This window comes from Zea mays, chromosome 2 (assembly GCF_902167145.1).
Source record: "Zea mays cultivar B73 chromosome 2, Zm-B73-REFERENCE-NAM-5.0, whole genome shotgun sequence".
In the NCBI taxonomy this organism is placed as follows: Eukaryota; Viridiplantae; Streptophyta; class Magnoliopsida; order Poales; family Poaceae; genus Zea; species Zea mays.
In genome coordinates, this window is record NC_050097.1 from 6,342,009 (window position 1) to 6,368,934 (window position 26,926).

General features: G+C 42.8%; 1 protein-coding gene, 2 long non-coding RNA genes and 3 other non-coding genes across 28 annotated transcripts; 4 read left to right on the forward strand and 2 right to left on the reverse strand.

Annotated features, from left to right (window-relative positions):
- The first annotated feature begins 1,239 nt into the window (after positions 1-1,239).
- On the forward strand, positions 1,240-13,062 carry LOC103645863 (uncharacterized). Of its 22 annotated transcripts, none has more exons than XR_004856077.1 (20): positions 1,240-1,871; positions 1,960-2,077; positions 2,189-2,296; positions 2,462-2,565; positions 3,458-4,181; positions 4,297-4,516; positions 4,604-4,725; positions 4,897-5,194; positions 6,075-6,504; positions 8,395-8,528; positions 8,788-8,856; positions 9,174-9,317; positions 9,531-9,701; positions 9,780-9,923; positions 9,991-10,103; positions 11,602-11,761; positions 12,040-12,192; positions 12,325-12,385; positions 12,477-12,566; positions 12,727-13,062. It is a non-coding gene; the product is annotated as an uncharacterized lncRNA (long non-coding RNA). The 22 variants fall into 22 exon arrangements; XR_004856073.1 differs by having other exon boundaries at positions 6,075-6,150; positions 6,412-6,504; positions 12,477-13,062; XR_004856075.1 differs by having other exon boundaries at positions 9,174-9,377; positions 12,477-13,062.
- On the reverse strand, positions 6,682-7,455 carry LOC118476277 (uncharacterized). 2 transcript variants are annotated; one of them, XR_004856090.1, is made up of 4 exons: positions 7,269-7,455; positions 7,054-7,131; positions 6,889-6,957; positions 6,682-6,801 (listed from the first exon to the last, which is right to left on the reverse strand). It is a non-coding gene; the product is annotated as an uncharacterized lncRNA (long non-coding RNA). The 2 variants fall into 2 exon arrangements; XR_004856089.1 differs by having other exon boundaries at positions 6,682-6,957.
- On the forward strand, positions 10,805-10,902 carry LOC111591067 (small nucleolar RNA snoR99). Its single transcript, XR_004856830.1, has one exon. It is a non-coding gene; the product is annotated as a small nucleolar RNA snoR99 (small nucleolar RNA).
- LOC111591068 (small nucleolar RNA snoR99) lies at positions 11,074-11,171 on the forward strand. Its single transcript, XR_004856831.1, has one exon. It is a non-coding gene; the product is annotated as a small nucleolar RNA snoR99 (small nucleolar RNA).
- Positions 11,285-11,384, forward strand: LOC111591066 (small nucleolar RNA snoR99). Its single transcript, XR_004856829.1, has one exon. It is a non-coding gene; the product is annotated as a small nucleolar RNA snoR99 (small nucleolar RNA).
- Positions 13,063-18,460: 5,398 nt separating the features above from the next.
- Positions 18,461-22,318, reverse strand: LOC100279501 (uncharacterized). Its single transcript, NM_001152502.2, has 8 exons — positions 22,140-22,318; positions 21,882-21,950; positions 21,677-21,763; positions 20,325-20,431; positions 20,115-20,236; positions 19,541-19,617; positions 19,223-19,336; positions 18,461-18,805 (listed from the first exon to the last, which is right to left on the reverse strand). Exons 1-8 carry the CDS (start codon positions 22,245-22,247, stop codon positions 18,689-18,691), a joined length of 801 nt encoding a protein of 266 aa, NP_001145974.1. The 5' UTR covers positions 22,248-22,318; the 3' UTR covers positions 18,461-18,688.
- Between the last annotated feature and the right edge of the window lie 4,608 nt (positions 22,319-26,926).

Here is a 26,926-nt window from a genome sequence, read left to right on the forward strand (position 1 = left end):
GCTGTGGGTGCTCCGGCGGGCGCTCCGCCGTGGTGTTTGGTTGCCGCCGCGATGCCTTCTACTTGGGCTAGGAGGACGGTTCGTCTGAGTTAGAGGCAGGAGGACGGTTCTAAATCATGACTTCAAAGGGCCATCATATTTTCCTTCATTTCTTGTTGACTCGATGTTACTAAAGCAATAAGCAGCCTTTGCATCTCTGATTCTGTTGTTTTTATTTCAGACTGGTCTTCGGTAAGGTTCTAAATCTTTTGATGAAGCCCAAGCAGCATGATTCACCAAAGAGAGTTGAACTTTGGGTGATATATGGGAGACTGTACCAAGCAGTGATCGTGTTTTGCTACTAATATCTGATTCTGCTCAGGTTTGCTTCTTCATTGATCTATATATGTGTTCATAAGCTTTGCACTTTATATTGATCATTCCTGTCAATGAGACAATTGCATTTTTGGGACTTCAAATATGATGTTTCGCAATAATACCATCCAAAACATTTATTTTGTAAAAACGGGACAATAAACATCTTCCAATTGATTATACTACATACTATTTATCGTATTTTTTTCACTTTTCTAATTTCTTTCCACGTATTTTATACTCATATTTACCCTTACATCTCTTCGTCACCTGCTGATCTGCTATGCGCCGCCATGGACGAGGAGAGAAAGGATCACTCGATCTCTCAAGAATTGCTCGTCGCCAGACGGTCGCCCCATGCTGGCCAGAGACGTGCAGGCCGTCGGGCTAGCCCTCGCCGTGCTGGGCACGGGCACACGACCGCGCCCTCCGCCTTACTGGTCAGCGAGATACTTTAACATTTTTGCTTGCTATCCTGCGTTAGAAACAAAAAATACTTTAACATTGGCAGGTAGTTGAATAAGTTGATTCTAAATTTGCATTCTTCTGTCTTGGAACATGGTTTCATGCGCTCACTGCTGGCATTTTTGCACGATGTGGATGTTGCAGCTGAAGTTCTTAACAATGATGCCCTACAAGGATTAGAAAGGAAACACATATCTGGAAGAAAAACTTCACACAGCCAATTCGAGAGAAATATGCGGCCAATGCATGGGATGCGGCGGCGTCTGCTAGTGGCCGGAGAACGGGCGGACGCGCTGACCTCGTCGGGCGTGACCATGGCAGGGTATGATTAGATCATTCTATCGCCGACCGATTTAGCGTTTATAGTGAATATCTCTACTACTCCTTAAGTTGTTAGCGTAGGCGTCCACAGGTTAGGTTGGTGCACGGTTCTGCCATACCCCCTCCTCCGCGATTCGCGTCTCTGCCGCCATGCCCGCTCTCCATCGAAGGAAGGCGCCATTCCAGGGATTATCGCACCATTCTCGCCCTCGTCCGCTCTCCGGCACCATTCTAGCATTCCAGGGATTACCGCCTCCCCCTCGATCCGCGGCACTCTCCCCCGTCCTTCTCGAGTATGGCACCGCCAGTCCGCCTCGCGACCCCTGCCTCCTCCCCCCTCGCTCTCTTGTTCCCCCAGCCACCGCGAGGAACTCTGAACCCCATTCCCCACCACCGTACCAATCCCCGCATCTACGCCGCTCCCCCCGCCCCCTGTCAACTACGCCAGGTCCTCGCCATCGATGTCGCCCAAGCGCGTCGTCCTCGCCCCCGACCTCGGCGTGCGGGATTCGGTACCGAAAGAAGAGACAGGAGGAGAATACAAGCCCTCAGCCTCGGTGTTCCCCATTCACCGCTCAGGCGCAGTCCATCGCTCCTTCGACGAGGGCTCCAGCGACTACGGCTCCATCGCTCCTCATGGTGATGCCGCCGAGGGTTGTCCTACGAAGCCGTCCGCGATGCCGAGGGTTGTCCTACGAAGCAGACACGCCCTGCGGCTGCCCACACAAAGGGTGCGTCCGCCGCTGCTCATACACGCGATGAATGCACAGTCCCTATGAGTTCTTGGATCCCGAACTGCTTCTTGATTCGTGATCTTAGGTTTGGTTCTTGTTCCTCCAAGCTACTGCGCGTGTGCTTTCACATTCGGCACAGTGGGAGCCCTCATGGCAGCAGACGACGTGTGACTCCAGACTCGGCGTAGACGACCCACAAGGAGGTTTGTCCCCCCCCCCCCCCCCCCCCCCCCCAAATTTTTGGTTCGTTTCCCTCATTTTTGGTACTGGCATCATGTTAGTTTTCACTGACCCTCATGATTTGCTGCTGGCAGCTGCTAATGGCGGAGGCTGAGCGCCGCCATGGATCTGACACGGTGTGGAATGGGAGGAGCCGAAGCGGAGATTGGATCAAAGTGCACTGGGCAGGAGCCAAGCAAATCGTGAGTATTTTTGTTTTGTGGCTTTGAGTATTTGGATCCCCGTATTCCCTCCCTATTGTGCAAAATTAAGCACCTGAACCCTAAATTGAGCTATTTGTATTCGAATCATTCTTATTCCCTCCCTATTGTGCAAAATTGAGCTATTTGTATTCGAATCATACTTAGTGGTGGACGCCTAAGGATCAGGACGTGGTGCCTCCCGCACTGGTCCGCGGCTGCTGGAGCAGCTGCCACGGCTGGCATCGCAGTGGTCTTGTTAACCTCAAGAGGTAATCTGGTGGTCCGATGCGCGGAAGTTTTGATCTGCTGCTATGGCCTATATGAGAATGGGTTAACCGTTTTGTTAGTGTCACTGGAGTCGTAGTAGTAGTATCTTTACTATCAGCTGGATAATAGACTAGATGAACATGTATGGCAAGTACCTTTACTTTCTGAAGTTTTCAATGGTAATAAGAGTTGTGAACACAAACATGAGGTATAATTGAGTTCTTGTCTGATCTTTTGAGTTGCACCTGATTCCAGACTTTGAATTATTATGACTTGGATGGTTTGTACTGTTAGAGGAAAGATGGTGCTACTTTGTTTAGTTGATGCCTGAGATGTTTTTTATTGCAAATTTGAAATATGCATGATTGTTTGCATGTCTCTCACAGCTTGATGCTTGTAGAGATGTTTGTTGGATGATATGCTGACTGCTAGGCTATCTCACAACCCCATATGTACTAAAATTGGCAACATGAGAGCCATCATATGCATTGCCTCTTGAAGTCTTGATGGATCGAATCCAAAACAGTAGGAGTTGTCCTTGACTGAATTAACATCTCTACAAAGTTGAATCCAAACAGAGTAACAATAAGCTCTCATGTTGAATCCAAACATATCAACAGTAGAAGTCTTGAGGCTGGTGCACCTTGTGGGCTGCCACAAAGTTAAGATATAGTTTTTTTTCAGTCCCTAATACATGTTATCGTCATGTTCATTTTGCACTTAAAAATGATATTAATTAAACCAAAGCATGGATAGTTGAAGTTGTTTTTCTTCATGTTTTACTGTGTTCCTATATATTACTAATAGGGTCTTGGTACAGAGCTACAACAAGATAGCTGATTTAGTGTCTTGGTACAGTCCCTAATACATGTTGTCTGTTTATATGTTGTGCAGCCAAATGATTCAGCTGAGTTTCGGTCTCATATTGGTGGAGCTGTTGTATCTGCAGCAAAGGTGATGTTTCTGAACATTAGTATGTGCTTAGAAGACAAATTTGTTGCTCTCAGTTCACTATTGTTGGTTAAGATCTTTTCATTATCTACCCGCTAAATTTTCTGCACCAATATAGAATGACAAATGCGCAAGCAATTTGCTTCACATGAATGCCAATTCAAAGTTATATGTATTATCTAATGGATCATTTTAGTAGAATTTTTTTCTAATAATACTCAACAGTTGGCAAGCTACCTAACATTTTCATGCTATCTATCATAAAACAAGTGGTTCTTTCTTTGTTTTCTCTGTTGATACGTTTTTAGCAGTTATTCTGTTTAATCCTTCTATTTCACATATAGGGTCATTTATTGGATTGTTTGTGTTGAAGGCAGTTGGTTACTACAATGCTGGAACAGTGGAGTTTATTGTGGACACTCTTTCTGGAGAGTTCTACTTCATGGAGATGAATACTCGACTCCCTCCTCCCCTCCTAGATCCTGTGATCTGCTACGAAGCTGCCATCAACGCCCTCCTCCCCCTCTCCGCTCAGCTCCTCCTCGCTCTTTCGTAGAGGAGAGGATTTCACACTGATGCAAGCGCTCATCAAGGCAGATTTCTGGCTTCTGTTTTTCTCGTCTACCAGATAATCAAGAAAGATTTTAGTATTGCAAGATTTGCTCAGGTGCCTATGCTACCTCATCAGTCTTATTTTGTGCTATGTCCTAATGAGTTTAGTCTCCTGTATTTCTTGTTACCGCCTTTTAAGCACTAGACCAATAACTATACTTTCCATGCAGATGATGCGGAGGTTAAATTTCTTTGTGGCATTCTGTTGCATTGGGCATATATAATAGAGCATGAGATCATTGTCAAGGATCACTTGGTCTGTTTAACACATACAATGAGGTACCATCAATCATGGCTATTAAGATTGCTTGCTGCTTCTTGTCTGTAATTTTGATATGGGAAATCCCTGGGGTATTTGAATTATTGTGGACCCCTTTACATTTCTGCTAGGTAAGTTATTGATGTAGTTTTGTATGACATTCTACCTACCAGTCATGCTCAGGAGTTCAGGACCAACCTTAATTATTTCCTATTCAGGCTATAAAGATCCATCACCATCCAAGGCACACTTACCCCTGCTACATGAGTGGCATTTCCGATCTGGCCTCGATCGATACATATGGATTATTGGAATGATTTATGCTTACTTCCATCCTAATGTAAGTATTTCAGATATGGACCTATATTACCCTGATCACCCTCTGCGACTGTATCTGCGAGATTTTATTGGATACGTCTCGATATATTTTCCCTAATCTCTATATATATTAAGCATCGTTTCTTTTGTTCAGATCATGCTAACTTTAACATGTAGCTTTTGACGTAAACAGGTTGAAAGATGGATGGAGAAGCTGGAAGAATCTGAGACTAAGGTTAGATTATCAATCAAGGGAACCATTGTCACTCTTTCGTTGACGGAAAGTTTCCACAATCTCTTACCTTTGTTGTTGTGGAAACTGTTGGATTTCTTTAAATCAAGTACTTGACACCACTGTGTTGTTAATACTGTACTGACTTGGTGTTGTGTCTCTTCTTCTAGGTTGGCTTTCTATGGTATGAACATATATACAAGCTAGACAAAGGTACATACAACAAGTAGCATCCCTACACATCATGGATCCCTATAACGTACGTATAAGAAATTTAACATGTATTCATAATCGATGTGGCACTGGAAATTTAACATGTCAGTTCGATGTCATGATTTTTATGGGTGGCAATTCATTGCTACTGGTGGTGTTAGGACATAGGAGTAGGATCCCTTTTTTATAGAGAAATGTAGGCACTTCAAGTGTATTGATATTTTTTCTTCTTATTTTGCTGTTCGGCATGTGGTAGATGGGAATAGATGAGTCTTGTTAATATTTATATCTGGGGTAATGCTCTTAAGTTAACTGAAAGCATCCTAAATTCTCTGCCAGGTTCACTAATCTTTGGATTGTTTATGTTTAGAGTACTATGATGCAGTCTGCCCTTATGTGATTCTGGATGTTTCCATAGGACGCTTATCTTATATTCCTGAATCTTCAGCTTTACTTGAATGAAAAACTAATTAGAAGAAAATGTCCTTGTTTGACATATTAGCTGTTCAAAGCCCGAAAAATTATATTAGTATTTGAAATTGTATAACCAAACTATCAAAAGGTTTCATATCTGTAAGGTTATATCAAATATTTATATATTAGTAACTTCCAGCATTGTCCTCTGAACATTGAGCCAAAGGCCCACTGTAGAACATACCACCTGAAAAATTCCAGTTTGCGATTAGCGACGATGTATGGCCCAGGCCCACTGAAACTGATTTCAGATCAGAGGCTCTCTGAATCATTTATTAGAGACGCCTCTGGATTTTATGACGGTTCAAAATAGCTTTCTGATTTAGAGATCCCTTCCATGGTTAACATTGCCCAGTCTTACTTCATGTTAGCTGTCTGATTCAGAGACGATCTTTATATTTCGCTGGTTTCCTATTTTATCATGTAAGCTGTAAGCAATATAAACACCACAGATTGCCGGTCTCAGACGAAGAGCAGCAGTAGCAGCATGTTCTGCTTACCACAGCATCAGCAACGAAGTATTTTATTGTAAGCAAGCTGGGGTAGACTCCGGTTAAGAAACTCAGTAGAATGCACGGTTCAGGCATATAGATAATTGTTTTTCAAGAATAAATCTTAGATATATCCTTCTTCTTTTATTGCTTATTTCCGTATCAACTTCAGTTTTATCTTCATCTTTTTCTATTGTTATCACGCCTTAAAATCCTACTATGCTTCTTCAGCTTGGCTCAGTCTGCTTATATTTCAGATTATCTTGCAATAATTGGATGTTGTTTTTGGCTGAGTTAGAAGCCCCGTGTAGGTCGGCTCAGGCTTCTTATGTTTCAGATTCTCCTGCAACCATTTGGTGTTGTTTTTGGCTGAGTTAGAAGCTCCGTCCAGGTTGGCATATAAGAGATTTTTTTCTTATAGTGCCGCTTGCTGCTACTTACTAGCATGAAGAAGTTCCCTTAGTTTTTTAGCTGTCAGGAATTCTAAAATCTTACATGAAGTTCACTGCCATTAAAAGGCCCAGAAACACAAATGCACACCCTTGCCAAAAACATCGCTGGGACTTCTTTGGTCTACACAAAATATTTTAAAATGATAGAGGAAGGCACCTACTACATACTGGAGATATGCAGTTGCACAAGCCATGTCATCGTTCAGATCCACAAAGGCAAGCTCAGGTTCAATCATCTTGACCCACAACAATAAAACAGCAAAAGATGTGAATTCAGTGTTTATGTCGGATTCTAAAGATAGAGGTTTGAGGATTTCAAATACCCAAAATTCAGCCAGATGCCTTGAAGTGTTTGAATTTTCAGCCCTAAACGTTGGACCAAATGTGTAAATCTGGAGCGAAAAAATCAATGAGGAAATAAAAAACTAACTAAAGCCATCAAACATGACAGGGTTAATTGTTTCAAATGAATGTGGAAAAAGAATTACATCAGATAGAGCTGAAGCATATGTTTCACCATTAAGCTGTCCAGACACTGTCAGAAATGCTGGTTTGCAGAAGAAATCCTAGCATAAGTAACATTAAAAATATTCATATTATTCGTACAGTTTTGAGCAACTAAATAACATTAAATATAGGGCATTATATGGTATAACTATAACCAAATTGACTCAGGTAACATGCTAACAAAGGCAAAGGCTACCTGTGACCAATCAACCCTTCCATCCTTAGTAGCAGGAATATCTTTGAGTAGAGAACCACCTTCAGCGCTATTTGAAAGCTATATTATAGAAGTGGACAAAAATATTAAACGTATTCAAACCAGAATGCAACAAGAAAAACCAAGGAGCAAGAAGGCAAAATGGATGGCTACATAAAGGAAAAGTTGCGGAAAGACCGATGCCACAAGTAATCATGAACTTAGTTATATTCTTATACATATATGCATTAAAACACATATGGATAATGACTGAAAGATTCTGATATGACTGTTATAGTATAGTTTCAATGATTACATTTACAATTCTCCTGCTTGCAACCTGATGATGATAAATTGATACTTCTATGACTTCCATACATCAGAATATCAGATACCTGATAGGCACAACTTTGAGGAAGTTCTATAAGGCTATAAGCAATATTGGTAAAAAAAATTGCAACATGTCCACTCCAAAAATGATACAGCTGTATTGAGAAGCTTATCAGGTTGTATGGTTTCTAATTCAGAGAATACACTCTGATCGAAATATTTGGGTAAACACAGAGATGGGCATAGATTCAGTTTAACATAGATGAACAGAACATTTTCTATGCAGCAACCAAATTCTAATAGTGTAAGTAGTCTATCTAAAGAAACATATTGAAGAAAAACTAACCAAAGTAGTCACGTAAAACTGCTCCCCAGCTCCTTCACAATCTGAGGCAGTAATAATTGGGCTCGAAACCCAAACAAATCCATTGTCTTGAAAAGAATTTATGAGTTGCGTATGCCAGAGTATTTCTCACTCTTGCAACCTAAATAGCACACATATCCAGTTCCAGTAAGCAAATCCACAAGAGAAGCTTGCATAATTACTGAACAAGAAAACTTAGGATAAAACAATAATAATGTTCTGCTTACCACAGCAGCAGCAGCGAAGTATTTTATTGTAAGCAAGCTGGGGTATTTTATTTTATTGTTTTTCAAGAATAAATCTTAGATATATCCTTCTTCTTTTATTGCTTATTTCCGTATCAACTTCAGTTTTATCTTCATCTTTTTCTATTGTTATCACGCCTTAAAATCCTACTATGCTTCTTCAGCTTGGCTCAGTCTGCTTATATTTCAGATTATCTTGCAATAATTGGATGCTGTTTTTGGCTGAGTTAGAAGCCCCGTGCAGGTCCGCTCAGGCTTCTTATGTTTCAGATTCTCCTGCAACCGTTTGGTGTTGTTTTTGGCTGAGTTAGAAGCTCCGTCCAGGTTGGCATATAAGAGATTTTTTTCTTATAGTGCCGCTTGCTGCTACTTACTAGCATGAAGAAGTTCCCTTAGTTTTTTAGCTGTTAGGAATTCTAAAATCTTACAGGAAGTTCACTGCCATTAAAAGGCCCAGAAACACAAATGCACACCCTTGCCAAAAACATCGCTGGGACTTCTTTGGTCTACACAAAATATTTTATTATGTCCAAATTCAACATTTGTGATATGCAAGTCCTGATCCCATGCAAAATGTTTGCAGGATAAACGATGCTCCATAAATTATGAAGCAGATGCCCCCGCCACCTAAGGATTTGGAGATTGCTATAGTGTAAGTAGAGTGCAGTGATCAAGTAGAGTGTAGTGATCAAGGGGTCTTGATAATGTTAAAAGGCTACAAGCATTAGCCGGGACATAGTCCAAGCCTGATACAAGAAAAGTGTTACTTAACGTTATGCCCAACTTTGTTTTGTTTGTGCTACGAGCTATATAACTATTTAAGTAATTATGTAGCTATTTTTATTTCAGTTTCACTAGCATTGTCTAGAACATGGTGTTCGGTATACATGTTTTATACTAATTTTTAACTTCTGTGGCAACACACGGGCACATAACTGCATCTCAGTGGATCATGCACATTGTTTGCAGTCGGAGCTCGAGCTGCCCTTCGATCGAACCAAGAACAACCCTGCTGCCCTCACAACATCAAAGTTTGGTATCAGCAAGATGGAGCTTCTCAAGGCATGCTTTTGTAGGGAGTGACTGCTGATGTAGAGGAACTCATGGATGAAGGTATACGGTACTAGCTGACTTAACAGAATATCCATCAGTATTCTACAATGATCAATACAGGTTGTCCAGTTGTTTTTTCATGTCTGTGTTCAGTTGCCTCCAACTTTCTTGCATATGCACAATACTTCTGAATATTTGTGAATAATTGTTGCCTCAGCCAAGCTGTTTATTGTTTATTTACTGAAGCACTCACCAGTTTCTCTTAAATTGCAGATCATTGATCCCTTTCATGTCATGGTCTATTCAAAAGGAAAATCCACTTCTGAGATTAACAGTTGAGAACTGTGAGTTGTCCAGTATTGGTGTGATTATACTTCTGGACTGCCTCACAAATGCGAAGCAACTCCTTGATGTGCTATCTATTGCAGACAATCATCTAGGGAGGTGAGTTGTATGTCTTTTCATGCATTTTGTTCTGTTGTGCTGTATTAAGTCAACATATTAATTGAAATGTGATTGCAGTCCTGTGGCAGCTGCATTGGCCAGATTCTTGGGTTCACATGTACGAGCTTTAAATGCTACAGATATCGGCTTGGGAACAGTAGGCTTCCAAATACTTGAGGAAACATTGCCAACAGAAGTAGCTCTTTCCCACATCAACATCAGGTAGAACCAAGCACTTCCACTCAACATAGATGTCAGTTTTCTCACTGACATTATTTATATTTTGTAGTAAGAATCGTGGTGGGATCAGAGCAGCATATTTTGTTTCCAGATTAATATGTCGAGCACCAAACCTTGTCTCAGTCAATGCAGCAGGGAATCTGTGGACCCTCTTCAATATGTGTATGATAGGATGTGTCATACGTGTGTTGATATATGTTAACTGAATTGGCAAAACACTTGATATATATTAAAATATGTTGACCCCAATAATCCTATCAAGATTTTCCTTTGGTATTATATATGTTTCATACAAATTTTTTTACTCCCGTCGCAACGCACGGGCATTCACCTAGTCCTGTGAATAAGTTGTTAAGAAGGAGATCTGTCAATGCATGCTTGTGACTTAGTTCTGATTAGCGCTCGTCTAATTAGTCTTTTTGCTGGTTAGTTTATCTCGTCTATGATGCACCTTTTAACTATTTCCAGTTCCTCTGATGGACACACCCCTGATTGTTTTCAGATAGCATTTACTGTTCTGATTAGTACATGTAAGAAATAAGATACACATGTCTCGTGATGTCTTGATAGCCGTGTCTTAATGGTCAACTGCCTTCAGTTATACTCCGTATTTTACTATTTGCCTTTTAGCTGTAAGATGTTTACCATGTGTTCTTATCCGACCAATTTAAATAGGATGTATGTGAATAGAATCTGCTATCCTTAGTTGCCGTGATCGTTTTTGTGCTGAGTTATGCAAATTTTGCAATGATATTGGTGGGATCATAATACCCGATTTTAGTTTAGCGAGCTTGAAGTTTCATGTATAGGGTATAACATATGTTTGTTTGGGACTTCATGTCTGCCCCGATGGCAGGTCTGTAGTGCCTGTGGGATGAAAATGTCCCTGACACGTTCAACCATTTATTTACTTTGTCAGTTGATATTTTGTTTTCAGCTGATCATGAAGGATGGGAAATTTCCATACGTGGATGTGATCCATGTTTCTATCTCTGCCTGTCAACACTTGCCACAATTTTTTTGTTAATACTTAGATACAACTTAAAATTGCTAAAGAGCAACCTTTGCTTCCTGTCTGATCTGACATGCCACATATCTGGGACTTCTACGTTGCCCCTATGGCTTTTATGTTGTGCTTGTGGGATGAACAGGTCCCAACATTTGTTCCATTTTTTTTACTCTCAGCTGTTGGCCATAATTGTTTAGCTGATCATTAATAATGGGAAATGGTTAAAAGTAGAATTTTCTTGCTATGTTATATGTTCTGCTTGCCTCTGCTTGATCACATCTTATTTGAAATACCATGTTTTTGGGACTAATATGTTGCCCCGATGGCAATAACAGTGCCTGTGGGATGAACAGGTCCCAATATTTACTACCATTTTGCTCACTTTGTCAGCTATTATTCACATTATTAGCTGATCATTTAAGGATGGGAAATTCTTACATTTGTTTTATTCATGTACTGGCTTGCCAAGTGCTATTCTTTTGTGCAAACTTTGTCAGTGCTTAGACCTTAATTTGTCCTGCTACATGTAATTTAGATTGCTATAATGCATGCTGTTTGTTCTTGGTATCCTTATGTTTTCCCGTTTTGTCTCCTCAATGCTATTTTGCGGTGGATAATAATAAGTTTATTTTCGCATTGTGTTCTGTTCAGGAGGATTGGCCTGCTGGTGGACAAGGAGGCCCCCGCCCTGGTCCTGGTGCTGCTGCTACAGCTCCAGCACCAGCACCGGTTGCTGCTCGCCCATAGGCTTTAGCTTTTCGACCGTGTTGAAAGTCTTCTGCCCACGCAGTTTCGGAGTTGTCGCCTATGGGTGTGTGAAGCTGCTATATAGAGTTACTTTTTGTCTAAAGTCTGAACAATTTCAAAGAATCTGAATATCTGAACATTTGAATATCTGAAGTTTCATGTATAGGGTAGAACATTGCTTGGTTATACCCGTAATTTTGATCTGATTTGTTTTTTTTTAGATAAAAAAGTGAAGCAGTCTGTTGATATTTGATAGTTTGATCTCTGCTCTGGCAATCAGTCCTGGTTTTATTGTCAGGAACAAAGTAGTAGAATTGAGTTTGTCTTGTTTGCTCTTGCTAGGTGAAAAACAAGAAGATGGAAAATACAAGCACTCTGTGGATCTCCCGAAAACAACATTTGAGCTGAGAGCGAATTCTGTACAGCGGGAGCTAGAGCTCCAAAAATTATGGGACGATAATCAGGTTCTGAAAAGGGTTTCTGAGGAACACTGGGGTGAGTTGATATATTCAAGTATGTAACTTCAAATATTTAATAGACCTGTGAATCCGATTTAGTTGCTTGTTCTGTTTGGATGATTGATTAGACTGCTTTTGTTCTCCACGATGTCCCTCCCTATGCTAATAGTGATCTTCACATGGGCCATGCGCTCAATAAAATCCTCAAGGATTTTATAAATCGCTACAAGGTATTAACTGTCATTCATATGACTATTGCTGTTGGTTAGTGTTTTAGAATCACAGCTTTGCTTATACTTTCTTGAGTTCTTCTGTATGCAGCTGCTTCAGAATCATAAAGTGTCCTTTGTTCCTGGTTGGGATTGCCACGGCCTTCTAATAGAACTAAAAGGCAAGTTCATTTGTACAAAGGTCTATATTCTATTTGTTGCCCAAGTCTTATCTGCATTACTAAATGCTATTCACGTTTGCTATTTTAAAAATTGAATTTTGAGAATCTTCATGTATTTAGAGGTTGTATTTGTATATGATGCTAATCTCCTTATTGTCGCACATGTTCACGCTGGAGAAGGTGGCTTGTGCGAACGAGGCGTGGCAATCGATGAGCAGTGGCAAACCCAAAAATCTTCAAAAGCCTAGGCAAAAGTAGTAACTAAAGATACATCACCTTGTCCAGTTTTTCTGCTTTTACTTCGACTATATGTCATTGTGCCACAAAAAACTTGTTTCATCGACTTATGATGAGTCTTCTCAATTGTTTCTTGAATATGCTTTTTTAGAACCAAATTGAATTTTACAAGGTGCAATATTGATTAGAAAAAGGTGTGATGCTGACTGGGAAAGCGCTACTCCCTTGTATGAATTAGCTGGTCGATGATTTTGTTTCCCATCCTTTTTAATTTCTTGACATCCGTTTGTTCATTGGGGAGCACATATGTAGAATGATGATTAATGTTTTTAAATATTAATAGATTTTATCATAATATATTGCCGCCGTAACAACGTACGGGCATACAACTAGTCATTGAAGAAGTCAAAAAGATGAGAGAAGCACGGTAAGAGACAGAGAGACACCATGAGAAGTTCTTTGAGTTCGAAAAGTGTAAGCTTGAGATGGAACAGACTAAACTTGAATTGGAGCGAGATTGGCAGGACAAAGAGATAATGCAAACGAATCAAAACAGTACAAGAGATTTTGACTCGTCGTTTCGGGAGTACTTAGTTAGGACTTAGCTGCTCTTTTCAGTTAGTCAGTTTGTCAGCTAGGAGTTAACTGCTATTTTCAATCAGTCAGTTTGCTTTTAGTTCTTCAGTCAGAATAAGCTGGCCCGGTAGTTTGTGGCTGCGCGAGTCTAGCGGGGTGTGTGTGGTGATCGCTTTGACATGGGATGGCACGTCCAACAATAGCGGCACTTCAAAACGCTGTTCGTTTTTTACAGCATCAAAAACACATGTCTTGCTGTAAAAAACAAAGTTGTTGCAAAATATGAAATACAAAGGTGTTCAACTCATTATCTCTTTGTCTGTACAACACGACGTAAGGAGTTTGTCTGTATACTTGAAAAAACAAAGGTGTTCAACTCATAAGTGCACTTGAATGATTTTTTTGTTGTTCTTCCATTCGCTAATTTAGTATTCCAGTTCTGGTTGCAGTTAGCTGATGTTTGTATGTGGTCAGCTTCATGAGAAATTTATATGCTTGTAATTCAATCCATGTACTGTGTCGATATGATTGGATATTAAGAACATATATACATGGGTGACGTTTTCTTATTCTCGGACGGTTTTGAGAGTGGGACACTTTTTATCAAGTGGAGACAGATGATTGCCATTTGCAAGAAAAAAAAACAGACTATATGATGGTGCATAAATGTATAGATAGCCAGAGTCCTTAAGTGGGCAGTGCACAGCACAGGCTGATGTGCTCAATCAGAGGCCCCCAATTGCTACTGCAGCTTATGGAAACTGACACTGAAAGGTAAGATGGAATTAGTGGCCTTTGCAGGTTGACATCACACAGATCTCTGAATTCCAAATCTCTTCGATCCCAAAAATGACCTGTCGGTTTGATTTGCATGGTAGAGAAAAGAAGCATTGCAGAATTTGCAGTCCCTGCCTGTCGGCCTGTGAGCTTTGACAGTGAATTAAGGGCCCAAACAGACAAACTAATAATGGACTATTTTTTAGTTCAATTTCAACTAGTTGTTAGTTCACCGATTGACAAAGGTGAACTAAATCAGACTCAAATTTCAGTACACAGAATTGTCCAAAACGGCTGCAACCAGATTACCATAACTCAAGTGGCTTGCAGCCCTGCGCCCTGCTGCTGCTGCTGGATGGTAGCCCGGAAGCCTGCTTTCTTATCTGGTACTCTGCATTGCTGGTAGCCAAAAAGCAACCAGAATTAAAGTAACAAAAATGGATCAAACAATTACAGAATTCGGTCTCTCGTGTCTTAAATATAGTATCTCATGTGCTGGAGTCATATCCTTGTTTTCTACGCTATTCCTAACATTTTATTTTCTAATAACATGATATATTACTCAACAGTTTTTTTTTTATCGAATACGCAGGAGGGCTGCGTATCATTAAATTAAAGTAGAGGGAAAAAGGGCCTGTGGCCCGGGACAAACAGAACACACAACACAAACACACACTCTAAACACAAACACACACTTACCCTTACAAAGCACACACCACACAGACACAAACGACCCCAACACTCCCGTCTTTTAGTAGGCTATAAGGCTTTCCTTTCTCTATCCAGGGTCAAAAAGAGAGCGCAAGTTCTTGGCTCCAGCAGAAACCCACAATCTCATCTCATCTTTAAATCCATCCTCTAAGGTATTAAGGCAGGGTCGAGCTCCTTCAAAAACACACCTGTTTCGCTGCTTCCAAATACTCCAAGCCCCAAGGATTATCATACTATTAAACCCCTTTTTTTTGCTCTTTGGAATCTTGGTTGAAGCCTTTCTCCACCATTCAGCAAAAACTGAATCTCTTCTCTTAGGACTCACAGAAGAGAGACCAATGGGGGTTAAAATCTTATGCCAAAACTGTCTTGTGAAGACGCAATTAGATAGAATATGCTGCACAGTTTCGTCTTCCTGGTCACATAGAACACAAAATTCAGGATGCTGAAGTCCCCTTTTTTTAAGTCTGTCCGCTGTCCAACATTTGTTATTTATGGCCAGCCAAACAAAGGTCTTACACTTAGGCGCTGCCCAGCTCTTCCAAATTCTTTTCCAGGGCTCAAAGGATTCTGCTCCAATGAATAGAGCTTTATAGGCAGATTTGGAGGTGTACAGACCATCGTTGCTAAATTTCCACACATGCTGATCATTTGAATTTTGAAGCTGAAAAGATTCAATTACCTCCCATAATTGTAGATATTGCTCAATCTCAGCTAGGGAGAGATTCCTCTGGATATCTTGAACCCAGAAATGAGAGGTGAGGGCCTGCTGCACAGTCCTTACTTTTTTAAACTTCATCGGAACTGCAGCAGCAATAAGGGGAGCTATATCTACAATAGAATACCCATGAATCCACTTATCTTTCCAAAATAAAGTTGAAATACCATTACCAATGGTGGTAGTCACTGCTATCTGAAATAAAGCCCGGGCCTGGGAAGATATTTTAAGATCCAGGCCACTCCAAGGCTTCGAAGGAGCAGTTTTTTGTAGCCAAAGCCATCGCAATTGTAGGGCCCAGTTCATCTTTTGGAGATTAGGAATTCCAAGGCCCCCTAAATCAAGAGGCCGAGAGATTTTATCCCAAGCTACAAGGCAATTACCTCCTCTAGCCTCCTTTCTTCCTTTCCACAAGAAGTTCCGTTGAATTTTATCAATGGCTTTGATAACCCATTTAGGAGCATTAAGAGCAATAAATAAGTAAACTGGGATGGCAGAGAGGACAGATTTGATAAGAGTGATTCTTCCCGCAAGATTTAAAAGCTCAGCCTTCCATCCTGGAAGCTTGGCAGCAATTTTATCTATCCAGTGAGCGAGATCCCCAGCACAAAGTTTTTTGCAGCTTAGAGGGAGACCAAGATAGGTTGTGGGAAAATTTTTTGAGGCACATCCCAAGGTCTGAACAGCCAGCGCAGTCCTCTCAGTATTGCACTGGATTGGGTAGGAGAAACTTTTTTGCAAGTTAGTATGAAGACCTGAGGCAACACCAAAACACCTCAAAATTTCTCTGACTACCACAAAGTCCCCAGAAACTGGTTTTACAAACACAGCAACATCATCTGCAAACATTGAAACCCTTTGGCTAATGTTTCTGCCAGCAAGGGGGTGTAATAAACCACACTCATCTGCCCTGATAAATAGGCTATTAAGAACATCCATGACTAGGATGAATAAAAGGGGAGATAAAGGATCACCTTGTCTCAACCCACGCTTGAGATTTATAGGCTGTCCAGGCACTCCATTGACAAGAACTTGAGTGGAAGATGTCCATAGCAGGTTCAAAATCAGATTGCACCAACCCTGCCCAAAGCCTAAGTGTTGAAGAATTTCCAGCAGAAATGCCCAATGCACTGAGTCAAAGGCCTTTTTAATGTCCAGCTTCAAGAAAATTGCAGGGATTTTTTTCTGGTGCAACATCTTGGCAGTTTGACTAACCATAATAAAGTTATCATGAATACATCTTCCCCGAATGAAGGCACTTTGATTTGTGCTAACCATTTTATCCAGTTCAGGAGCTAACCTGTTAGCTAGAATTTTAGTGAGAAGTTTCGCAAAACTGTGAACTAGGCTGATTGGTCTAAAATCACCCGGAAGAATAGCCTCAACATGTTTTGGAATGAGAGTAATATATGCTGAATTCAACAAATCGAGCCTTCCAAGAGAACCTTGTTGGAGGAATAAGACTGCAGCCAGTAGGTCCCATTTGATTATGTCCCAACAACATTTATAAAAACGCCCTGTGTACCCGTCAGGTCCAGGGGCTTTATCATTAGGAAGACTTAAAACAGCAGAATTAATTTCCTCCAAAGAAATGGGATTATCAAAATGTGAGAGCTCCAAATTGCCTTTGTGAAAATTAGCAAGGTTAAGACTAAAATTTCGCTCAGACGCTTTACCAATCAGATCCTTATAAAACTGAAACATAGCCTGCTGTTTAGCCTCTTGAGAAGTAACAAGATTCTCGTCGACCATCAGTTTATGAATGAAGTTCTTCTTTTTCCTGAACCTGGCGTGTGCATGAAAGAAAGCCGTATTGGCATCACCAGATTTGATAAATTTCACTCTAGACCTTAATCTAGCAATGGTTCTTTCCAAAGAAGAAAGATGCAGACATAATAATTTTAATTTTTTCCGCAACCACTCTTCAGCCGTCCACAAGGATCTGCTGTCTTGGGCAATTTCCAGAAGATGTAGAGTCATCTTGGCCAAAGCAAGTTGAGTAGAAACATTACCCACAGATTTTTGGCTCCAGGATTGCAGGTCCTTTGCAAGTCTCTTAAATTTAAGGGATAATCTCTGCATAGGACAAGCAGCCAAAATAGAAGCATTCCAGGAACCAGCCACCACCTCCTGAAAACCTTGCATCTTGGGCCAAAAACTCTCAAAATGAAAACGCTTCTTTCCCTTAAAGGTCTCATTAAGCCTTAGGATCAGAGGACAGTGATCAGACATATTAGAGGCAGAACTCTGCAAAGAACAATCAGGAAATAAGTCCTCCCAATCAGAAGTGTAGAATACTCTGTCCAGCTTGACTAATGTAGGAACATCTCTTTGATTTGACCAGGTGAATCTTCTTCCAGTGAGAGGCAACTCCTTGAGGGAGTGATTATTAATCCAAATATTTAAACTGTCCATATTACTCAACAGTTGGAACTGTAAATATTTCTGTAGCCCCAAACATATGCTATGTTTTTTTGTTAGATTAACTTGTCTATTTAAAATAGATGCAAACATATGTGCACGCTGTAATAGACAATCAGAAAATTAATTGCATGTATTTTACACAGGTTTCTTGCATTGTTCCAAAGTTTAGTTTCCTCAAAGAAAAATAGAAAATATTACTTCTCATTATATATATAACATAGAAATTTAGTGTCTTCACTGCCATTAAATTGAAGAACTGACAGTCACACATGTTTCTTATTGCTTCGGTCGAGGTAACCAAGGCTCCCATTAGTGCCGTCAACCAAAGATCGTCTGCCTGGCCCCACTATACCAATTAGGCATGAAGGCCACGTTACCTGTTCGCTGCGGATTAAAGCCGACTATTTAGACTGTTGCAACTGCAATCCATTGAGACAAAAACACTGTAAAAGTAGTAGACGCCGGTACAGATTAGTCAAGTGAACAGACCCTATATTCTCCAGAGGAACCATACAGGGACAGTCACATCAAGCATGAATGCGTAATAACTAATTAACCCCACTCAAGTTCTTACAGGAAAACTGTTTTTGACAGCAAAAAGACTTGTGTCAAATGTTATTTTACGCATTTACAGACTCAAAACTAAGACGATCAATGATGGAAAATAAGCACCAAAATTAGCTCATGTAGCCGCACATCTCACTCGGTTTCATTTGAGAACAAGCTTGGTGACTTTGTGATTATATCATTCGCCTCAGGTAGCGGTGAATCCTTTGCATCAGCTGCATAAAGTATCTTCCGGACCGCCTTAGTCATCTATCACAATAAAGTTCAGGTTAGTGGCATCACCTAAAAGGAATTAAAAGTCATTTTGCCACCCCCAAATTATTCAGATCATGAGTGATTGTGGTAGAGATGTAAAAGATTGGTAGGCTACATATATGAATAACATCAATTCCCCTTTGTACTTGGCTACTTGTTTCAGTATCAACTAGCTGTGAGAAATATTCGAAAAGGAGACCATAACATTTCTTAACTGAAGCTACAAGGGGTTAGTGAACAGGGTTTGTTGGTATGAGTTTTGTTGGTATCCTAGATAAAATTCTTGGTCAATGAGATGAAAATATTGATCTCTATAAACATAGTGATCCAAAATCTAGAACGCAGGTCCATAAGATCAAACCAGTAAACATGTGCATACGCATGAATATTTATATAGAATTTATCTTATACCGGTAGATGCTCTAACTCAGGCCGTTGACACAGTATCTCAATATCACGCAACTTCGAGAAGTAGAAGTCTCTTTCTTTTTCAGTACTATCGACAGAAACTTTCAGGTCTGCAATCTGCAGTTCAACAAATAAAGTAGACATCAAGTAGCAGCTATGAAGAATCCAATGCCACCCTCACAAGTATGGGATTTCCTCCAACACTACTGTTGTGAACTATTGCACAGTACTATCAACAGAACAAACAAGTAAGGCTGCACTCTTGCTTTAATGTGGAGAATCCTTAAATTGACTCAGCAACTAGAAGTACATAATGCATACCTTTTCAGACAACTTCTGAATCTGTTCTATGTAATGCTCTTCAGAAAAAGTGTTACATACTTTCCCAACTCCATGGCCTGCATAATTGGATTAGCATGTAGATATTAATAACAAACAGAAGCATAAAAATTGTAAACTTTACAACATCCCTAAACCTCTGCATTTTATACGGGTAAGACTTGGCGCTTAAAGATACCCTTCCCCAGACCCCGCACAGTGCGGGAAGCCTACGGCACTGGGTACGCCCTTTACAACATCCCTAAGCAGACAAAGGGTTGAGAGCAGTAATTCCCTCTAAGGGCTAGTTTGAGAGCCACAAAACCGGAGGGGATTAGAGGGGCTAAAATCCCCTCCTTATTCAATTTTGAAAAAGAAGATGATTTTAGCCTCTCCAATCCCCTCCGGTTTTTGGACTCCCAAACCAGCTCTAACAGTTACATCATTTCAGAACAATAACAATCACACTGTGTAGTAGCACTACCTATGCGTATGTCAAAGAAAAAAAAGGCTGCTAGATGCACCCTCATGATTTAGTTAGACAAGCACTTAATCAATGATCAGATAGACTCTGCACCTCCATCTGTTGGATCAGCACCAGAAAGCCTATTGGCTTGCAATGATTTAGATGGCTTATTGGAACCCTTTGAGACACGTTCTTTGCATCCCTTTGACCTCCTTTCTACAGGGTTGTAGTTTCTGGAACAAGAACAAAGCTTTCTCAATGCCTTGGTCAGGAACAAACATTTAATTACAGTCAAACATAATCAAGGTTCAAGGCACATACTCGTTCATAATTCCACCATTCACAGAATCACAATATCTTTTCAACCACTGAAGGAACTCCAAGTTGTCCAATGGCCGTCCTTTAACAAGCTTGTTGACCTCAATATTCTGCATGGTAGAAACCAATCATTAATAAGAGCAAGGAAGAGCTGTGCTGCTAGATATTATAGCAGAAGGATACATATGAAACACTCTTGGCACCACTTGTCATAAAAAGAATTGTAAATCATTTAGCATAAGTACCATAAATTTGCTATCTTTTGTGGCAGTCAAAAAGAAAATTATCCATATCAATATTCTTGTTGTATAATACAAGATTTCCCAATCAAATTTCAATGGAAACAACCACTACTACTTAACTTGCACAACCTAGTCACATTAGAAAAAATATGGTACTTGTGTTCAGTGTCCCAACAGCATGTCAATCGACTAGAATCTACTACTTTGTACCATTGCTGCACAACTAGCGCTGCATTATGTAGACTCTATTATTTACACACATAAGAGCTAAATTTCAATTAACTATGAACTCCAGCTCGCAATGCACAGCACAAGCACAATTTCAGTAATCAATACATTGAAAGGTCATACATCAAATTTCTTATATCAGTATTCTTGTTTCATTGAACTTAAACATACCACCAGAAGTTAGCTTTGAAGTGCTGCACAAACATTCTTTTCAGTTTTCACCAATGACAGACACAGGATTTCCCAATCAAATTTTGAATGGAAAACAACCACCACTATTTTCTCTAGCACAAACCTAATCACAGCAGCACTGTATTGGAATCTATTATTTATACACATAAGAGCTACATTTCAATTTCCTGTGAAGTCCAACTTGTTATGTCTGTGTACATCACAAACATAATTTTAATACTCAGCACATTGGGAAGGTCACGCATCAAATTCTTATACCACTATTCCTATCTCAATGAAGACTGATCTTAAAAAAAGCACCAGAAGCGGCCACTGAAGCAGTGAAGCCATTCTAAACATTATTTTCAGTTTTCAGCAATGACAGACACAAGAAGACCATATACAATCTCCATGGATTGAAATGCAACAAGCACACAATCAAACAACAACTCTCTGCACTCCAATTTACATAAGACCTAAATCTCAATTTCCTTTGAACCTCATCTCGCTGTGCACCAGAATGAACATAATTTTGGCAACCAGTACAATGGGACACCATGTAGCAAATCCCATACACGGTTACAAGTGACAACCATTCCAAATTGGAACCAAGCTACCAAACAAGGAATAGGCTGACACACTTTTTCATCAATGACAAACATAACATCAAACAGATATCGATGGATCGAAATGCAATAGGCCGACAGCGAGTACCTTGCCTATCCGCAGCTTGTTGAACACGTCCTGAAGAACCTTGTAGTTCTGGATCATGTCATATTCTGTCTTCGCATCGAAATTGACCTGGGGGAAACCCGCACAGAAGACAGTGGTTAGAATCCACTAGACAACCTGTTAGCACCACGGGCCTGCACCCAGCTACAGATCAATCAAGTCGAAGTTGGAACGAATCGGAATCAACCTTATGCATGGGCACCACTCCAGGGTGAACCATATCCATGAGCTGGCACTGCACTGCGCCAGACGCTGCCTGCAGGAAAGCAAGAGCAACTTCAACACGAAATTCCGCGTCAAGCCGCACGCGAACTAGAGACCACAATCCCCGCGTACGGATCAAAACCCTAATCCTTAACTGGCTTAACAGCCCACCAAGCCCAGCGAAATCGAACCAAACAAGCGTGACCAGAAGGGGGCGAGAGCGGGGGGGGGGGGGGCTGACCTCCTCGACCTTGGCGAGGGAGAGCTGGAGGGTCGCATTGATCCAGTGCAGGATCTCGCCCCTGCCGACGAAGTAGGCGCCGTCCATGATCCCGATGCTCGCCGCCATGGTTTTAGGCCTCCACACTCCTCAGTCCTCACCGCTCGCGAAACAGACTTTTTCGAAACGACTCCCACGCGAAACGGCGGAGCGGCAGGGAGGGCGTTCGCGTGCGGGTCTTGGAGCTTTGCTCGCGTCGGGTCACCGTGCCTTAAGTAACCTCACAGCGGGGGTGGCTTCCTTACCGTTTGAAACGCTCTGGAGCGAGGAACGTTGGGGAATGGGGAGAGGAACCGCGGACGGACGGGTAGCGTGGTTTGACGGACCGACGGTGACGGGACCCCTAAAATTCGAAATCGCGGCGTGGGCCCGAAAGCCTTTACTGGCCCCTCGTCCAGTGGCCCGCACGGATCGGTGTGGATCGACCACGCCGCTCTCCCGCTGGCAGACGGGTCCGCCTCTGTAGCCTGTACCGGGCGGATCCCACGTGCTGGAACTGGAAGCGCCGGCGTACTACCAGTACCAGTGACGTTGTATCACCGACTCGTGGGCGCCACTCCTGCATTTGGCCATTTATTATTATGCGGGTGGTCTGGTCGCGTCGATGGGCCTGCATTTATGTTTGTGGGCCGGGCTGTGAGGCTGAGGGCTTGGGAAACTGTAGCAGAGTCGGAGTAGTACTGGGCCTGCATCTTCTCATCGCTATTTTCCCGCGAGTGTTGGTTGGTTTCGTGGGGTTCGGTTTTCTGCAGTGCGCCGTGAGTGTTCTGAAACTCATGAAACGTTTGTATACTGTACAGAGACAACGGGACAAGGACATGTTTCATCAATCATCAATCGCCTTCCCAGAAGCTGCTGTCTCGTCGTACCGTCATCGTCGTGCAGACGTCCACGGACGGACGGACAACAGGGAGGAATGCGCACAAGGGTCTGGGCCCGCGCCGTGCTTGCCCAGGACGGCGAGTCAGGTATCAGCGAGCACGGTGACGGCGCACCTGCACGCAGACTGTCGCGAGCACGGAACGGGAAACAGTCCAGCACAGCACGGCCGGCAGCCCTCGCCCGCCACAGTGGACGTACGCAACGCATCCGCCTCATCTGAACAGTCTCGCCCACAAGCAACGTACCAGCCGCTGTCCACTGCCACTGACTTGGAGACACTTTGGTTACCGTGCCAAAGCTGTTAATGGACTTTTATCCTTGATCCCGCTCTTGCTCCAGACTCTTCTCTTCTGCCTTTAACCAGCAATTCGGCGTGCATACTGTATCAGAGACGGTCAGACAGCGTAATGATGCTGTCTACCTCGGGGCTACGATTAGTTTAGCATCAGGCGATTAATTAGCTACTAGTATACTCGTCGTAGCTAGCGGTGCGGTGGGGGAGCGTGCGGCGCCTCACACAGACACACAGGGCACACAGCTCGGAGCTAGTATGTTGGCTTTTCCCTGGCCTTTTCTGGCCGCCAAGCATATTCTTGTGCGAGTAGCAGTGGTTGGGGGAGATCGATCGATTCGAGACACAACCAGCCAGCCTCGATCATCATCTCTCCAAGTCCAATCCGTTCCTCGGCATCGCAGGAGGGGACCAGGACATGGCCAGGCCAGGCATGATGGAACACACGGCGCGTAGTACTCTATTTATTATTCACGCGGCTTCGGATCTGGCTAGTTCAGTTTTTTTTTTCTAACCAGCTTTTCTGATAATCCGTTTGTAGAGAATCTGATTATCATTAAGATTAGATGCAAAGAAAAATGAGGGTATACATGTGTTTAGGATTTAGAAAGTGACAGATTCATACTGTTACAATGACTCGACGATTTATATGTTTATTTTGATTTTGTATAGTTTTTAACAAATCGATTTTTATACAAGTTGGTTGAAAAGCTGAGTGTTTGACAGTCCCTATCAGCTTTTGGTGGCTAAAAGCTATAAAAAAAGCTGAAAGAGACAGGCACCATATGCCTCCCCACTAACCCTAATGATGCACGATGTTACCTTAACGCTTGTACTCGAATTGCGCTGGTACAAAAGCAAGGCTGGCCAGACGCAGGAAGAGGAGTCGCATTTTTCGCACGGGTCCAGTCCAGAGAGACGCCCCCCCCCCCCCCCCTGAGTCCTGTCTGAAAGGAAGAACTGTGGTGAGGACGCACGCACACGGAGCACCTCAGCCTTTTGTTATTACAGGACTAAAGGAGCAGTGGGGAGAGGAAGGAGAGAGAGGAAATCGTGCCCATGAGCAAGACCGCAGACATACTAGTACCACTCACTGCGTAGCAGCAGCAGCAGCTAATTCTGTGTACGCTATCGACAGTGATAATTGTATAATAATAATAATGGTAACAGATTATTATTATTATACAGTTCTGTGTACGCTAAACGACACCTTCCTCTCCTTCCCGCATCGGGGATGAAGCTTCCTGCCGACGCTCGCAAAGCTCTCGTCCATCACGCCGGGGGCTGAAGCTCTCGAGCAAGCAGAAGGTCGCAGGGGCGGGCAAGCGGCAGGCGCGCGAGGAGGGAGGGCGAGGTGTACATACCGGTGCTGTGCTGGCTCGTCGGCCCACGAACGATCTCGCGTCGTGCCATGGTTGATGGTTTGGTTTTCTCGCGTCGGTCGGCCGACGACGTCAGCACAGTGCCGCGACCGCGACCCCGGACAATAACAAAAAAAAAGGCGAGTGTACGCTTCGTTCGAGCCATGGACCCCGTTTGGAACCGTAGGGCGTACTACGGTGGAGTACCTAGGCCGAACGTGTGATTAGGGGGGTGTTTGTTGCCCCTGCTAAAGTTTAGTCCGGGTCACATCAGCGTTTGACTTTTAAATAGAAGTATGAAATATAGACCCAACCAACTGGACTAGATTCGTCTCATCTTTTAATCTTCGGCTGACAAATTAGTTTTATAACCCAACTACATTTAATACCCGAAACGGAGGTTCAAACATTCGATATGACAGGTGCTAAATTTTAGTTTGGGGTAACCAAACACCCCTAGATCGGACGATACAGATTGATGACAACCTAACGGCTCTTGGAACATGTACATGCGTGAGTTCGGTCTGCTACTAGCCTACGATCTGACACCGCCTCCACCACGCGTGCGGCTGCGGCGCATGTGGCAATAAGGGTACGTACGTACAGTCACGTCAGTGGACCTTGGAAAACGAAAATCCCGCGACACGGCCCCTGGCGCTGGCTGGCCCGGCCGGGTCCGCGCCCTCGACGCCCAACCAGACCACCCACAGTCCCACAGGCCACAGCAAGCGGGGCGAGCTCGCTTTCCTTTGCCATAGGCCAAACGGGACCGGACGGCAGGGAGCGGTAGTGGCTGCGGATGCCGTCACAGGGTCCGGCCCAGCCGGCCAGGGCACATGGGCGGGAGCGCCGTGACCCTGAACCCTGAGAGTGAGAAATCACTGCACAGGCAGGCAGGAGCAGCGACCCGTGCTACTAGTAGTGTAGTAGTCCCAGGAGCACCACTCTTGCCTGTGCTCTGCGGTTGCCGTGGTCCACCCACCACCGCAACCGGCTCGCCTCCACTTAGGGGTGGATAACGAGCCAGCTCGGCTCGGCTCGTCCGAGTTCGAGCTGGCTCGTTAAGCTAACGAGCCAGCTCGGCTCGGCTCGTTAAGGTAACGAGCCACAGAGTCAGCTCGGCTCGGCTCGTTTACGAGCTCGAGCTGGCTCGTTTAGCTCGCGAGCCAGAGCAGAAAAAAAATAAAATGTATATAATAATTATTTTTAGTTAATTTCAAACTAATTTAACAATAAAAAATAGTAATTATACTCATAGTTTCACAAACTATGTCAATATAACACCAAATTAGCACAATTCATCACTCATTAATTCACAATTCACATGCATGTTCATCAGTTTAACCCATAATTATATTTGCATAGACCAAATTAACACATAGGCATAGTTCATTAATCATTAGTTTAATTTATAGGTCATAGACACCTCACATATATATAACATGTTCATCAATTATTCTATAAATGATATGTATATAGTTTCGTTTTATTAGAATATGGTAGCTCGTTTAGCTCGCGAGCTGGCTCGTTAACGAACCGAGCTGGCTCGTTAACGAACCGAGCTAGGATGTCAGCTCAGCTCGTGACAAAATTCAAACGAGCCGATCCGAGCCGAGCCGAGCTGACCACGAAACGAGCGAGCCAGCGAGCCACGAGCATTTTGTCCAGCCCTACCTCCACTCGTCTCCTCCGGCCTCCTCTCCTCTCCTCCGATCGCTCTCTCTCTCCTCTTTATTTTTAGTACTTCACTCTTCCCCATGCGCTGCCTGCGGGCTGCGGCTGTGCCCCGAAGGGTAGCGCCACCGGCCACCGCCAGGGTCCTCCAAGGCGCCGCTCACTCGCGACTGCGCTGCCGAGCTCCTCCTGCACAAGCACAACTGTCTTGCCTGATTGACGAGGCCTTTCGTTTAGGTAGTGTTTGGTTGAAGAGTCAAGCAGAACGGAGTCGTTCTATCCCAGTTTTGTTGCTGTTTGGTTACAAAGTAACTAGAACGGAATGGCTCCAATTAGAGAATATTCTCCTCAGATCCGGAACCATTCCGCTCCAAAAAATCAACCGGACGGAGTCGCTCCGTTCCTATCCCGCTCTCACAGTCACGCTCCATTCCGTTCACTCTGCAACCAAACAAAAAACAGAGCCGCTCCGTTCCAGATTACCAAACACAGAACAGAGCGGCTCCGTTCCTAGAAACAGGGATGGAACGACTCCGTTC

Bases quoted from the DNA above. Each gene is read 5' to 3' on its own strand.
- LOC100279501 (NM_001152502.2), bottom strand. From the start codon at position 22,247: ATGGCGGCGAGCATCGGGATCATGGACGGCGCCTACTTCGTCGGCAGG. The intron at 21,951-22,139 runs GTCAGCCCCCCC...GCTTTCCTGCAG, and splicing joins CCCTCGCCAAGGTCGAGGAG to GCAGCGTCTGGCGCAGTGCA. The intron at 19,337-19,540 runs GTATGCATTATG...GTTGAACTGCAG, and splicing joins TTCAGAAGTTGTCTGAAAAG to ATTGCAGACCTGAAAGTTTC.